The sequence below is a fragment of the Cetorhinus maximus genome, chromosome 9, assembly GCF_964194155.1.
Source record: "Cetorhinus maximus chromosome 9, sCetMax3.hap1.1, whole genome shotgun sequence".
Classification (NCBI taxonomy): domain Eukaryota; kingdom Metazoa; phylum Chordata; class Chondrichthyes; order Lamniformes; family Cetorhinidae; genus Cetorhinus; species Cetorhinus maximus.
In genome coordinates, this window is record NC_135887.1 from 35,106,468 (window position 1) to 35,122,305 (window position 15,838).

Below are 15,838 nucleotides of genomic sequence, written 5' to 3' on the forward strand. Positions count from 1 at the left end.
CAAACAACACAGAATACTTAAGCTCTCCCGCCACTCCAATTATAAACAATTAATTGAATTTATAAACAACAATATCATGACTTGATTGAGCAATTTAAACCCAATCGTCCATCACACTCAAAAGTCACATCTCATCAGTGGCTATTGAACACAGCTGATCCTATTCCTATATTCATTTGACTTCAATGCATAAGCTTCCTCCAGTGAGTGTTGAATAGCTACCAGGTGCAGGAACCAACTAATTTTTCCACTCCACACCCCAGGGCTTCAACGTTAATTCCCCAAATAATTGGCTGACTCAGCACTGACTAAGGATTGAAGCTTGGACTCATATGGCTCAGACTTACTCAGGGCAATATACTTAAAACTAGCCATCAGTTAATGATCTAATTTGTAAATCCTTTAGCAGTTAGATGCAAAATGATGCCAGTGTTCTTAAACACAACAATATTTTCAGTAATTCAATGTCTTTTCCTAATACTGACTTTGCAAATAATTGTACTTGGACCTGGTTGTTGTGCTAAGACCAGAGCTTCAGGGAAGGCTAACTTTAGTACAGTCTGAGAAAGTAAAAGTTTGTCACCCAGTAGCTCCTCTTTCCAAATGGGTTAAATCATTTGTATGGAAAACTAAAAAATAGTATTCATCTCCCAGCAAACTAAATCCTACTGAACTCAAATGTTTAAACCAGGGTTAACTTAAGGAAAACTGAGTATGGTGGTTGCCAGGCACATACCAGTCTAATGGAGGGAAAGAACAAAACATAATTGGCCCTTGCAACAAACAATGAATACAGAGATTTTTTAAAATTATAAACTGTACACTACATTTAACTCTACATCCTTAAAGATTCTGTTCACTAAGTTAACACACCTGAAATATTGAGTTACCTTGCATGGCCAGCAAATATTTTTAAATAACATTACATCAAGGTCAAGCTTTGCTTTAAATACTGATCTTACTTCAGCATTTCAATAATAGCCTGAGGTAGCCAATTATGGAAACAAGATCTCTTGAGAACAAATAGTAGCACATACTTTACATGGACAAAACACTGTAAATCCACTCAAGGTATGTATTTAATCACAGTCCTACATTCAGAAGTTACAGTAATACAATACCATAGTAGTTTAAGCTTAAAATTGCTGGTTAATGGAACGTAGTCAACTGCCCCCATTCTCGGTTGGTAAAGAGAGTGTAATACACTGAACAGGAAGGCCCAAGATGTGATTCCAAGTCTGTGTCCAGTTAGCCGATGTCAGCTTGAATAGTAAAATTGGCTGTGGCTGCTCTAGATTAAAGAAACCTGGGTGCAAAAATGAACTAGAATTCCCCTTCCCACCCACTCAGTCCCACTGTAAAACACAAATGGACAAGAGATGAATGCACCTAGCTGGTATGAATGTCTTTCCTTGGTCAAATAGACTACTGCTTCCAACTGAAGAACAGCTACATTGGTGGCGTACTTAAAGGTGCTTGACGTCATGGAATCAGAAGTTAGTATCAGGTATGTGTCATCAGTAGAAGATATGTATGAAAAAACTTTCAATAGCTACAATCAGGGACACAACAGGTACTTCCGATATTCAGAAATTCCAGAGAGGCTGTAAGGAAAACAGTGATGCTAGGAGTATCGCCATGAAAAAGATTATTATATTCCAGTTTGGGCTTTATCTTTCCTCTGCACATGACATTAAAGGAAGATGTCAGCAAGCAATACCATTTAAAATCTCAACCAGGTGAGTCAGCAATGCCAGTTCAGTTTGAAGAAGGTGCATAAATGGCAAAGTATACAGTTTGATTATGCCCTTGAGGGAATTCTGCCTACCCTTTAACTAACTAGTTTTATGGAACTTTGAGGACTTACTTTTTCTGAAGGCGTTCTTTGAGTGCACTCTCTCTGGCACCTTGCGGATGAAGACAGTTCAGGAGCTCATCCAGCTCTTTCTGGGTGTCACAAACAAACCTGTGGATAAAATCAATAACACTACCAACCAATATTTCCAGAAGAAGAAAGCATTTACACATTAGATATGGCGAGTAAATGCCTGAACAGAAAATAATGAAATACTCAAAATTCTTAGCATATTGTTGACATGACCATAAAAACCATACCAAAACTACCAAAAGTAGTTAGAATACTACAGCAAAATAAAGGTTTTGATTTAGAGAAGTATTTCAAGCAATCTGATATCACAGCAGTTTACAGTACTGCCCCATGAAATGGTACGGTCAAGTCAAAGGATTGGGGAGCAGGGAAGGGAAAATAAAAGGTCAGTGGTGGCATACTGCCTACATATACATCTCAATTGAGGAACAGTCTGTAAGGTGTTATACAGCTACAACACTAGCATCTACCCAGCTATGTGGAAAATTGCCCAGGTACGTCTTGTACACAAAAAGGTCAAATCCAACCCGGCCAATTACCGCCCCATCAATCTACTCTCGATCATGATCAGTAAAGTAATGGAAGGGGTCATCAACAGTGCTATCAAGCAGCACTTGCTTAGCAATAATCTGCTCACTGACGCCCAGTTTGGGTTCTGCCAGGGCCATTCAGCTCCAGACCTCATTACAGCCTTGGTTCGAACATAGACAAAAGAGCCGAACACCCGAGGTGAGGTGAGAGTGACTGCCCTTGACATCTGGGCAGCATTTGACCAAGTGTAGCATCAAGGGGTCCTTCAAGCAAAACTGGAGTCAATGGGAATCAGGGGGAAAATACTCCACTGGTTGGAATCATATCTAGCACAAAGGAAGATGGGTGTGGCTGTTGGAGGTCAGTCATCTCATCTCCAGGACATCACTACAGGAGTTCCTCAGGGTAGTGTCCTTGGCCCAACCATCTTCAGCTGCTTCCTTCCATCATAAGGTCACAAGTGGGGATGCTCGTTGATGATTGTACAATGTTCAGCACCATTTGAGACTCTCAGATACTGAAGCAGTCCATGTCCATATGCAGCAAGACCTGGACAACATTCAGGCTTGGACTGACAAGTGGCAAGTAACACACGTGCCACACAAGTGTCAAGTAATGACAATTTCCAACAAGAGAGAATCTAACCATCACCCCTTGATGCTCATTGGCATTACCATCACTGAATCCCCCAATATCATCCTGGGGGTTACCATTGACCAGAAATTGAACTGGACTAGGCATATAAATACTGTGGCTACAAGAGCAGGTCAGAGGCTAGGAATCCTGTGATGAGTAACTCACCTCCTGACTCTCCAAAGCCTGTCCACCATCTACAAGGCACAAGTCAGGACTGTGATGGAATACTCCCCGCTTGCCTGGATGAGTGCAGCTCCCACAACACTCAAGAAGCTTGACACCGTCCAGGACAAAGCAGCCCAATTGATTGGCACCACATCCAAAAACATTCACTCCATCCACCACCGACGCACAGTAGCAGCAGTATGTACCATCTACAAGATGCACAGCAGGAATTCACCAAGGCTCCTTCGACAGCACTTTCCAAAGCTGCGACCACTACCATCTAGAAGGACAAGTGCAGCAGATAGATGGGAGCACTACCACCTAGAAGTTCCCCTTAAGTCACTCACTATCCTAACTTGGAAATATATTGCTGTTCCTTCACTGTCGCTGGGTCAAAGTCCTGGAACTCCCTCCCTAACAGCACTGTGGGTGTACCTACACCACATGGACTGCAGCGGTTCAAGAAGGCAGCTCATTACCAACTTCTTAAGGGCAACTAGGGATGGGCAATAAATGCCAGCCCAGTGAGCGAAGCCCACATTCTGCGGATGAATAAAAAATTATAAAACGGTAATGGAGACATTCTAAACTCAAATGTGGGGCTAAATTTATTTAAAATAGTTTCATGGACATCCTTCACTCTTTCTAGAAAAACAGCCCACCTCTGGTGTAAAGGTCTAAAAATATCCTTTAGCTTTTCTTCATCACAAGCATGTCTTAAGACATTTTCTCTAAATGGGATGCTGAAACACGACTCCAAGCTTCAAACTCCAGAAGCAGTTCTGAAATATGGCTCAAATTTAGTAGAGCGACAAAATTACCAAGGCTTTTTTTGGCAGAAATTTCCTCCGCTCCTAAGATGGTGATTTAGGGTATCATTCCTCTAGTACCTAGCTAAAAGGGGTGAGATAGTAAGTGCAGTATGTCACTTGACCATGGAAGAATGGCACATTCAAGGCAGTTCTTGGTCCCACTCAGTATCCAAGCCAACTGTTGCCCCAGCAATGTTCAGCTTGTCAGCATACTCACTCCCACTTGTCACAAGAGCATTGCTGATGTAGTGATACCACACCAGTCTTTCGAAAAACTAGACAGTATTTAGATTTAAAACTTCCAGATTTTGAGCAGTTTCTGAAACTATTCACTGTTACGAAGCCCTAACATTACTGAGCATCTAAATAGTTAGGAGTAAATACAGTGAGATGTAAAAAGCAGAAGATACCATAGGTTTTGTCCTTGTTTAGGTACGGTGGTTTCAATGCAAATTTCTGCAGTATGGGAGGACCCCTGGTGGCCACTGTCATTTAAGCTGCTCTCAGCAATGCTGTCGTCATCATTACCTAAAAGATAAACATCTTCATTAAGTTTCAAGTGATATTTATCTAACATAATCAGTTCTAATCAAGACACATCAAGTCCCAAAATATCAGCATTTTTGATAAAATAACCCAAGCAGAATTAGACAAGCAAACACAAGATATAAATCATTGCCTATCATAAACTGATTCAATCTTGGCTTTCCCCACAAGGGAGTTTTGTTAGAGTTGAACTATTTCTTTTAAAGCAAAATCTTTATTTTGTGCTTTTGCTACTCAGCATGAGGAAATCAGCATTGGAGAACAGAAGTTTCCATTTCAGCTGCATGTTTGATGCAGAAAAAAGCTCTTTCCACTCTCCCAATCACATCCATATGATGTTTTCCATTTCACACATCAGCCATCCCTTGGCCTCCCAGCACTAGTTTACCAATCAGTACCAAACTAAGAATTAGACTGAGATTACATAAATGACAAAGCAGATTTTTGATTCCAACAAGTATGTGCTGGGTTTGAATTCAGCTCCTAGAAGTCAAACCCATCGCATCAGTATCCTGGAATGTTACCACTCCACAGGGACACACACACCAACTTGCCCTATTTCCATGTCTCCTTGATCTCCCAAGGGTGGGGATCTCCTGCACACAACCTGATGCCATGAAGTGTGTAAATGCCCCAGAAAACACTTTTTATCCCTCATTCTGCCTGGCAGTAATAAGCTCCTTAGCATGCATTGCTCTCTAGTTGTGCTGTTGAAATTAGAAGTTCAACAGATCCTGTATTCCGCCTGTCCCATCATGCTATAAACTAGTGTTCTAATGCTCAATGCAATAACACTCAAATCTTGTTCAGCCCAGCCCCCTGGTCTACCACCTGTGGATACTGGCATCAGTAAGTCTTACAATCAATGGTGGTGAGAGAATGGTGAGTGAACTGAAGCTCTTCTAACTGAGTCTGTAGAATCTAGTCATTTAAAACAGAGTTCCTTAATTTTTTCCATTAGAACTGGTAGCTTGTTTTTTTTCTGTAAAGAGCAGGAAATCTTTGACTTTTAAAAGACAATAATGCAAACATGAGGCAGGTTCTTTCTACACATATAGAATTAACAGTTTTGTTTTAAAAAAGTGTCAGTGCCTTAGCAGTATGTTTCACAAATGATCTTTGTGCTGACGTGCTGACAGAGGCTAAATCTAGAAATTTCAGCAAAGCAGACTTTCCAGGTTTCATCTATTTAGCAATGATGGTGAGGAGATACTATCCAGAAGCAACAAAAACACCTAGCCATAGTGTCCTCATTCACAGGGAAATATGCCTCGCACTTCTCTTATAGAGAGGTTCACAGGTTTGAAAGAAATGTGATTCCCTCATGTAAAGTACATCACTCATATCCCATAGGTGCCAAATGTACCATTTTCCTGCAGTCACGAGCACAGGTGGATCCTACCAACTGATTACAGATCGCAGATTATTTTGGAGGACCAGGCATGAATAATAAAAATCAACCTTTAGAATTAAGAGTTTAAAAATCTCTTTAGAAGTCATTGAAACCAAAGCAAAAAGTTATCATGAGGCAGAGGAGAGAGACCAGAATTTATTTATTTTCTTACAGAAGTTGGCCGAGCCATGTGGAATTCAAGGCAGACTCGGAAATAAATGTTGGAGCAGTGCCAAGCCAGTGATACTGGTCCCCAGGTGAAGAACAGTAGTGTTCACAGAATTGTAAATGCCAATATCTCAAGTTTCTTGCTGTGTAAACTCCATCTGCAGAAGCATGATCCTGTGCTCATCTGATGCCCATACCTACACTTTCTCTCTCATCTGGCTGCTGAGGCTAATTTTAGTATGAACATCAAGTCCTTTGGTCTGTATCACTGAGTATAATACTTAGGCCATGAGGATAACTGATAATCATAGTCACTTTAAGGCAAGAGCTTCTTGACTATTGACTGCAGTAAATAAAGGCTTAGAAAGACTTGCACTTCCTGCAAGACGCAAGAAGAGGCTTTCATGACACCAGACACCTCAAAGTCACTGTTGTAATGCAGAAAACACGGGGTCGTGGGCATTGTCCTTCTGCATTGTTTTTCTCAATAATTTCTATGCCTGCTGAATGAATACAGAGTTAGCTAATTTTACACAAAACTTAAACAAATAAAGGATTGTAGTCTTACTTTTGGAGTCCTGGTCTTCTTCACAGTACTCTTCAGGAAGGGTAAAGCTGTAATCAATGCTGTCATGCACCCAACCTTTCTCTACATACAAACCAGGCACCAGATCAGAAAACAGCCAAAACCTGCAGAAGAGATAAATCACGAGCTTGTTCAGATAGAGGCAAGTCCCTACAGGACTCCATATCCAACATTTTGTTTTGACATGTTTCCATTACAGCAAATATCAGCCTGAAATAATTAACAATGGCTTTTTAAAAAAAGAGCACAGGACATTAAGGAACATCCCAGCAGCCACTGTACAACATAATTTGGCTATACAATCAAAGAATGAAACCAGAACAGTCCTTTATCTTTCAACTTCACCCAGCTAATGAAAAAACCTAGTTACTTTCCACAATGGGTACTCTAGTTCCCAATGTGAAAAACAGCTACAAGGAGCTCTCCTCCTGTACAGTACATTTTCTATTAGAGCTGAAGGCTTTGAAAAGTCCATCAGGACCGGTCTGTAATTTTAACCACGGGCGTGATCAGAGATGGTGTTGTGACTACTCTCAGACCAATATGGCACCAACTGGATCCTGGAACAGAAGAAATACAAAAATTTTTATTTCTGTTTCTAGGCGTGCTGCTGTTCTGTGTTAGGCTTCCTCCCTAGCTCACCAACAATTTACCCGATGGCCGTTCCTTTAATTCCCCATTTACAGCCTCTCGCCACTTGGATTTGTGTTCCCACCTGTTGGCCAGGTACAGCATCCTGCCAGGTTTGGGCAGGAGACTCTAGGATGTTCGAGGCCAAAGAAATAAACTTTCTCTCATGCTGTGGGCCAGATGCTTGGCTGCCCAACTGTTCAACCCATGCCCAGAGTTAACGTTTTGCTGAGAATTGAGAAACATATAGTAGGAGTATGAACTTGTGTTTGCGATTGCTCACTAACTCAGCAAAAAGTTCAGAGTCAGGCTGAACAGAAAGGGCTTCTACTATGTCCCTCCTTGCAGCTAACATAACATTTGGAGACCCAAAAACCCTTCATCCAAAGATTGGGCAAGATCCCAAGAGAGGCCAAATGGAAGAGGCAAAACACATTTTTTTTGGAAAGGGGAAACCACACATACCTGTTGTGGTTGCGGTCTGTGCCCAACGGTGATCGATGTAGGACAAGTTTAGCTTTTGCAATTCCCTCCTGGAAAGCCTTCTCGGCTGCTGCTTTGTGCTTGCGAATCTTCTCTACCTCCACCTCTTTCTCCATCCTCTCTTTTTCCTGCTTTTCCCGCTCTTCTTTCTCCTTTTTTGCCTGCAATGCCATCAAACGTCTACTTTTAATTGCACTAATGAGGTCTTCACTGCCGTTCACATCTGTAAGTAAGTCATTTCCACCTTTGTCCACTTCTAGCTTTTTATCAAATTCTTTCTTCTTCTCTGGCTTTTTCTTATCGCTCATTTTGTTGTTTTCTGGCTCTTTCTTTTTTGCCTCCATTTCTTTTTTCTTCAGTTTTTCTGCCTTTTTCCGGTCATTCTCCTCTTTTTGCATGGCCAACCTCTCTTTCCACAGCTCTGCAGATTTATGCTGTGAGTCCTCCATGTGATCCTGGACTGAATAGGTCATCAGAATCCGATGGCAGAGTGCTGACAGAATCTTCACTTTCTCTTCTGGGGTCAGTTCAAAGAACTCTGCAGTTTCCAACTTATCCAGGAATTCATCTGCAACTTCATTATCTTCAAACCCCACAGAATCTTTGCTGTCATCATTGGTTTCTGACGTCTCGCTTTCATTCTGTACGTCCGATTTTCGCATGCAGAGCCGAACCAGCTCTGAAGCAGAGTGCAAGGTGAGAGGGATTTCTGAAAGCTTCATTCCCAATTCTCTATAGTCTTCTGCAATTTCATCTTGGAGCAAAGTTTGAAGAAGGATTAACAGAACTCTGTTCAGATAGAGGAAACCCCCCTTTTCAGAAGTCAATGCTTCCATCAAGGAGACAGCCGTGATTGGATACTGGTCATCTGGCATTAGCAGACCAGCATAACAACTGAGAAACTCAACTACCATAGCAACATCACCAAAAAGTGTATTGGGGAGCCCTTCAGGTGTGTCAACCAGCTTTAGTGCGGGCAAGCTCTTTCCTGCAAGAGTCTGATCTTCAAATCGCTTTTGTTTTTCCAGTTTTAATTGCATCTCCTTCTCTCGTCGCTCTTTGGCCTTTTCTTTCAGTTTCTCCTTTAGCTCTTCACGCTTCTTCTTGTGATAATCCGCTCTTTCTTCCAGTGTCATCAATGCCCATTTCCTCTTATGCTCCAGTATCTCGTAACGTTTCTGCACAAGATCACCAACTTCCTCTGGTAGACGAGCACGTTCTTCAGCAGAAAGCACTTTGGCCACCCGGGTGATGAATGCAGATACTGCACCCTTTTTCTCTTCCTTCCCTTTGTTGTCTTTGTAATATCGAAGGAATTGTAAAGCTAAAGGTGGCAAGTATTTCTGAGGTTTGGTCACAGACCTTGATGCGCCTCCAACACTCTTCGGAGTTTTTCCTGTCTTGGACGTGCTCGATTTTGCCATCTCAAAAAGCGTCATTTGTTTCATCTTCATCTTTGGAGTTTTCAGACTCTTTTTTGGAGATTTGCTGTTCCCTGAAGACTTCTGCCCATTCAGCAACTTAGCCTTGTTTTTGGATTTCTCTTTTTTGTTACTTTTATCCTTAGCTTGCAGCTTTTTTAGGTTCCGAGAAGCAGTGGAGCCCTTTTTGGGAATGTGGAAGTTGGTATTTAGTTTGGTTGGTGTTACAATCTTCATTACTTCTTCCAATTCTTGTTCTGGAGACCTTTTGGGACTGTATGCCATTCCAGTCCCATTCATGGTCTTTTTCACATGCACATGACCCCATAATGTTGGACTCAAAGGTGGGCTCCGAGGAATCTTCTCTTTGCTTCCATATTTCCGTTTTTTATTTTTCTCTTTGCTTGGGTCTCCATCTCCTTTTGCTTTTTTTGAGTGTTTACCCTCTGGTGAGACTGTACTTTTCCTTTTTCCCAAGTTCACAACAGGATTATGAATCATGTACTGAAACAAATGTATACAAAAATATATTAGTATTTATCACAGGCCAAAACTGGTACCAATTTTACAAAATACACTGCAGGAACAAGTCACCAGCTAGTTACAACTAAAAAGTGCTTCAAATTATGTCTATTACAAACTTGCAACAAACACTTCAATGCCCTATTTGTTCCAGGATAGTTCCGAAAGGCAAGAGTGCATGATAATCTTTACTCTATTCCATCTTGGTTATTGCCCTTGGTATGACCCTCATCTTTGCTTGGTTAAGTCAAAAGGTCTGCAGACTCAAGTACAACTGGTCCTCAATTGGTGTAAGTCATCCATCAACAGATATGGCTGAACCACGTCAAGTGACCTGGAGTCTCACTCTCTTCTGCAAGACTACTCCAGGGTCATATTTCTCCCTACTATCAATTGTCTCCTTCAAATCACTCTCCTGCACCCTGCACTCACTATCAAACAATAACTGAGAGAAGCTCATAGGCTTCTTTGTTACAAAGATAGAATCCATTCCTTGCTCCTGACTTCCCAACTAGGCAAAACTTCTCCCAGACTCGTCACCACCCCCAGCACCCTAGTTTCTCTCCCTTCTCTCCTCATTCCGTCCATCTCAAACATTCTTCTTCACAAGACCACACTGATCCTTTGACCCCAGTGCCACTAAGCTGCTGACCACCCAAACTTCACTTCCTGGTTCTCATGCTAGTCCACTCTGGAAATGGCTTCCTCTCCTGATAATGTCCACCTCCTTTTCAAAATAGAGACATCAATGCCCTGGTCAAACAAAACCCTTAAATGCCCTCCCCTGACCACCTTGGCACATTATCGCCTGATCTTATGATCTTGGTGGAGACCAGTAACTTTAAAAGAAGAAATTCGAACTACTAATTATTAACTGAAAGCATTACATCATAAGATTCCACATTTTAAATCAGGCTTGTTCAACCTTTTTGCTTGGATGAGTGGGGGGGGGGGGCACATTTCAAATTTTTTCACACTCGAGGGGCCAATGAGCAAATTTCAGAAAGGTAAAGTTTGGCACAATATTAAACATGAATTTTAAAAAAGTTATGAAATCGAACAAAAAAAACATCAAAGCAATGAACTATAATAAAAAATGAGTAATAAAGAAAGAGGAGTATGAGGGTGAGAGTGTGTGTGTGTGTGAGCTCACCAACTCACCTGTACCCACTGAGAGGGTGGATGTGCATGCATGTTGGTGTGTGAATGAGAACGCTGAGGCTGGGCGGGAGCCAGACTTACGCGCACGGTTCCCCTCACACCCCCTCTCTCCCCCTCATACTCTCTCTCTGTCTCCACTTGCTTCCTTGCGCCCCGCTCCCGCTTGTGAGCCTATCAGCAGCTAATGAGGGGAGGAACCAGCCTGTGATTTGCTGAGCAGCTTTACAGCATTTTTCAAATGTAAGTCAGTTGAATGTCCAACAAGCTTCAGGGGCCTAGTAGAGGCGCCTCAGGGACCGCAATACAGCCCGCAAGTTGGACAAGCCTGTTTTAAACAACTTTTACTGTACAAGAGTTAAACAAAGCAAGTACTACTAACTTAACACTATATTTCGTAAACACATAATTTAAATCCAAAACTCTCAACAGGACACACCTCGTTCCACTTTTATTTCCACCCAATACGTCCCCTATAATTTACAGGATCCTGAGGTTTCCTTCACTTCTCCAGGGACCAAACCAAGGTGTGCTAGAGCTCTCAGGAATTCACCTCAAGTCTCCTCACTGTTCCGGCTATTCTCCAAGGTATGTAATGTCTTGGGGTCCTTCCACTAACATCCAATTAAATGACCCTCCAACTCTCCTTCAACACCGCAAAATTGTGGACTCCCAGCTCAAGCATGGGCCTCATTGCCTTCTTACTTAGTGACTTCAAATCAGAAAACACGCTTAGTCTGATAGCCCACTGCTACCAGTCTACGGCTCCAGGCAGATTTTCTCTACTTGTCTCAAGGCTGCTCTGTTTGTGTGAGAAATTACACAGGTAAAACCCAAAACCAAAAAAAACCCTCCCTGCAATTTATCCCCATGGCAATGTGACACATCTGGGATGTCCCACATACAGATTTAAACTAGTATCTCAATTTCCCAAACTTCCCTTTTGTTCTGGGAAACCGTATAAATAATTTAAACCCCTTGATAAAACAGTAGACATCTTCTTTCCACCAAGAAACTTAGAGAGGTCAGCCACTATTTAGTGTTTACCACTTCTAACTCTGACCGTATTAAATAAAGACCACACTTTAAATTGCAATTATTCTAGGTTTATTCAACAGCTTCTCAAGCCAAGTGGTTTTCATTTATATTGTGCTTAAAAAATTCAACCTCCAAACTAAAAGTTGTATACCTAAAACATATGAATCATAAATTAGATATTCATAACAATCTTGAAACTTGCTTTCCTCTCCAAAGTCCTCACCAAGTCCATGCCCATCTTTCCCACAACTGTCTGAATCTCTCCCTCCAAAAGCAACACTATTCAAAGTTACAATTGACATCCTTTGTAGCTATGACCATAGTGCTGTCCTTCCTTTACCTCTCTGCAGCCTTTGACCACACCATCATCCTCCAATGCCTCTGCTGTGCAACTCAGTGGGTTTGCTATCACTTTGTCACATTCTTACCCATCTATTCTTAAATTGGAGTGTCAATAAATGCTTTCCCCACTTGCCTCTTCCTGAACCAAGGGCCCCTTGACAACATCGCCCAGTTCAGTGAGGTCAGTTTCCACATGTGCGTTGGCCACACCCCAACTCTACCACTTCACCATCTAGATCGACCATTCCATCGTCAATGTAATCAGAATATTAACCCAACATCCAGTTCTGGATAAGCCACAATTGCCTTCAGTTAAACTCTGAAGAAAACCAAAGTCATCATCTCTGCCCAACATATATTTGCCACTGATTCCCTCCACTATAGAGGTTGCATGTGGCTGAAACAAACTGTTCCAACGTCAGCATCCTCTTTGATGAATGAAGTTTCCTAAACTTCAACTCCTTCAAAAATCTTCTGCTCACATCCTATTCTGCATTAACTCTCACTGACTGAATACATGTCCTCACTGGCCTAATTTGTCTCCTAGTCCCCAGAGCCTCAAATTTAAAAATGGAATCCTTCATTTTCTAATGGTAACTACTTTCATGTCTACATTCCTTTCTTCTGAATTCTTTGTTCTGGATGGAACCTCTAATGTATGCATCCTCCTTCACTCTCACCCAACTAACAGCAGATACTTCTTCCCTCCGCACGCCCCATGACTGCTCTCTCTTCCTTTAAGGCCTTCAGGCTCCTTCTTTAAAAACTACCTCTTTGACCAAATTTTAGTCAATCATTAATTTTAATATCTCCTTCTTTGGCTCAGTGCCATTTTTCCCCTTGCATCTCTGAAACACTCAAAACATTTCTTTCTGCATTATAAGACACTACAAAAATGCAAATTGTTGTTACTATTATTGCCTCACAACCAAAATCAATAGGGCTTACATACTTGTCAGGTGCTTATGGGGTATTATTTTTACAGATTCATAGCACAATTGTTGAAGTCTTTTAAATCAAATTACTTGTGCAATTGAAATAGCTAAGTACCCTTAATTATTATTTTTTTGTTAATAAATCTATTAACAAGGGAATTTAAGACGACTGCACAGTAAACAAGAATGTTGGCATCAACTATGCAGTCACTATGGAGACTGAACTGTCTAGAGATGGGAACAGATAATTTAACTATTAGAAGGCAGGGAACTTAGCTCCTGGGCATTTTCAGCTTTTATGCACAGATTCAAGTCATTTGAATTTAAAAGGTACACCTAGCTTTACTAAAGGTTAGCCTTACTAAAATTAGCCATAGTCCTGGTGAGAGAATGGTGTGATAAAAAGCCAGGTAAGTAAAATTGATCTATGAAAACGTTATGCTCGAACTTGACTGTTTCCTAATAAAATTTGTGCAATAGCTCTGTCCAGTCCAATTCCATTCTATTTAACTTTTTAGTTTCCTTTCTATTTTTAAATAGCATTTTTAAAACTTTTATAATGCTTTAACTGTTTACTGCCTGCCTTTTTGAGCCTCCCTCAACATGCACTGAATTTAAACCAGGAGGAGCGTTCTTCTTTTATAACACTGATTAAAAGCCATTTTTAAAAGCCAGTTTTTTTATCCAAAGGAATATTTATATTCAGAGATTAACAAAGTTCCATTAGCAATATCAGACATGATCCACAAACACAGAATTACTTGCTTCTGATGTGTAAACTTATTAGTCTCCATTGTCAGAGGACATGTGCATGAGTAAACTTATGATCAGCAATCAGAGGTTGAAGATCCAAAAAGAAGCAATTACAAGTAGATCAGTGTACATTTAAATGAATTAGTATGCACTGGATGCAGACATTGCTGGGCATGACATTTAATCATACCACATGCATCCTGGCGTGGATTTCAAAACCAAAATGAGTTTTCAAATAAGCTGCGAACAGTTCTTCAACAAAGATGATGGAAGCAGAGATTGTTTTTTCCTGTAACAGTTCTTAAGATGTCATTGTGCACAATATGAGCTGAATTTCTCCCCTTTTCAAATCCATACAATTCCAAAGTTTAAAGTTTCAAATTTAAATAAAGCTATCCAACAGCAGAGTGGTAACATGAAATAATCCAACATTTTTTTGTTCTAAGCAATGTCTGTAAATTGGGCAGAAGTTAGATAACCTGTGTCCTCATTGCAGGTCACAAATTACATAGTCTATGGCTATGCTACAATGTGCTTTCCACATTTTTTAAAAAAACCTTTCTGCAGCATTTGATGCAGTTCACCAAACCATCCTCCTCCAGTACTTCTCAATTGTCCAGTCCCATGGGATTGCCCTTGCGCAATTTCATTATTCACACTCATATCTTTAGAGTTCCCCAAGAATCTGTTGTCAGTGCCCTCTTTCTCAACACCTGCTCATCGAAACCACCCACAGTTATGATCAGATTTCAAAAGTTCTTTTGGCCATCTCCATCTGACCACTGTGCAACAACAAATCATGGCTGAGTCAAAACACTTTCCAACTGATTTGCAGGAATATCAAAACCATCCCTCACTGAGACACTCTAACAGACTGGACAGATCATCCAAAATCTTGCATCTTTTTTGGTGCAGAGTTGAGCTTCAAACTCCACATTCTATTTAGCACTAAGGCAATTAGTTCCATCTCTGCAATACTGTCCATCTCTGCTCCTATACCAGGTGACACATTTATCTAAGCTTCTGACATGTCCTTAATTCTCAAGTATCATGCTTGCTGGCCTCCACCCTCCACAAACTCCAACTTAATGCCGCCATAGCTTCATCCTACCCAAACTGTGCAACCTCCTTCAGCCTTATATCCCCAACTCTGACTCTGGCCTTTGGTGCAATATCCCTCCTCACTTACCAAAATTTGATACTTTGGTGGCCTTGCTCCCATTCTCTAAAGTGTTCTCCCTCTCAAAACTCCTCCATCTTTTTATTTCTCTCATCAACTTCAAAAACCATCTTATAATTCATCCCTTTGGCCAAGGTTTTCGTCATTGCTTACAATTTCTCCTCTAAATGAATCAGAACCCATTTTTTCTGTTTTATATTCCCAATTAACTTTTCTCCAGCCTCTGTAAAGGAGCTTAGGACTATTTCTACATTAGAGGCACTTTATAATGCAAGCTATTGTACTCTTCAACTCACTTGAGTAATGTTACAAAAGAGAGTTATCTGAAGTTTGACTACAATGCCCTTTATGATGAAGTAGTTGACCACAATTCATGCCTAAGCTTGCACATGAATAGTTATCTGGGGTGAGAAATTGGAGAGGGACAAGCAGTAAAAGATTGGCTAAAAAGGCCTCCCAAATAGAAGGCGGAAACACAGACTGAGAATCCTAAATTTTCTCTTAAACTGAAGACAACCTATGAGCAAAATAAAGTGCTGTTAGGATAAAGATGACTGAAGACGATATAAACACTACCCTCTCTAACAGAACATTTGCCCTGCACAGAAAACCAGAACCACAATATTTTTCCCTGCTTATTAGGCCCATTTC

The 15,838-nt window shown here is 41.0% G+C and overlaps 1 protein-coding gene across 1 annotated transcript in view; it reads right to left on the bottom strand.

Annotated features, from left to right (window-relative positions):
- Positions 1 to 15,838, bottom strand: part of baz1b (bromodomain adjacent to zinc finger domain, 1B) — a 92,284-nt gene that overhangs the window by 36,460 nt on the left and 39,986 nt on the right. Inside the window, exons 7-10 of the mRNA XM_078548467.1 lie at positions 7,821 to 9,763; positions 6,708 to 6,829; positions 4,443 to 4,560; positions 1,868 to 1,966 (exon numbers count right to left, since the gene is read on the bottom strand). Of these exons, the coding sequence (XP_078404593.1) occupies positions 1,868 to 1,966; positions 4,443 to 4,560; positions 6,708 to 6,829; positions 7,821 to 9,763 (2,282 nt within the window). The remainder of the gene's footprint in view (positions 1 to 1,867; positions 1,967 to 4,442; positions 4,561 to 6,707; positions 6,830 to 7,820; positions 9,764 to 15,838) is intronic.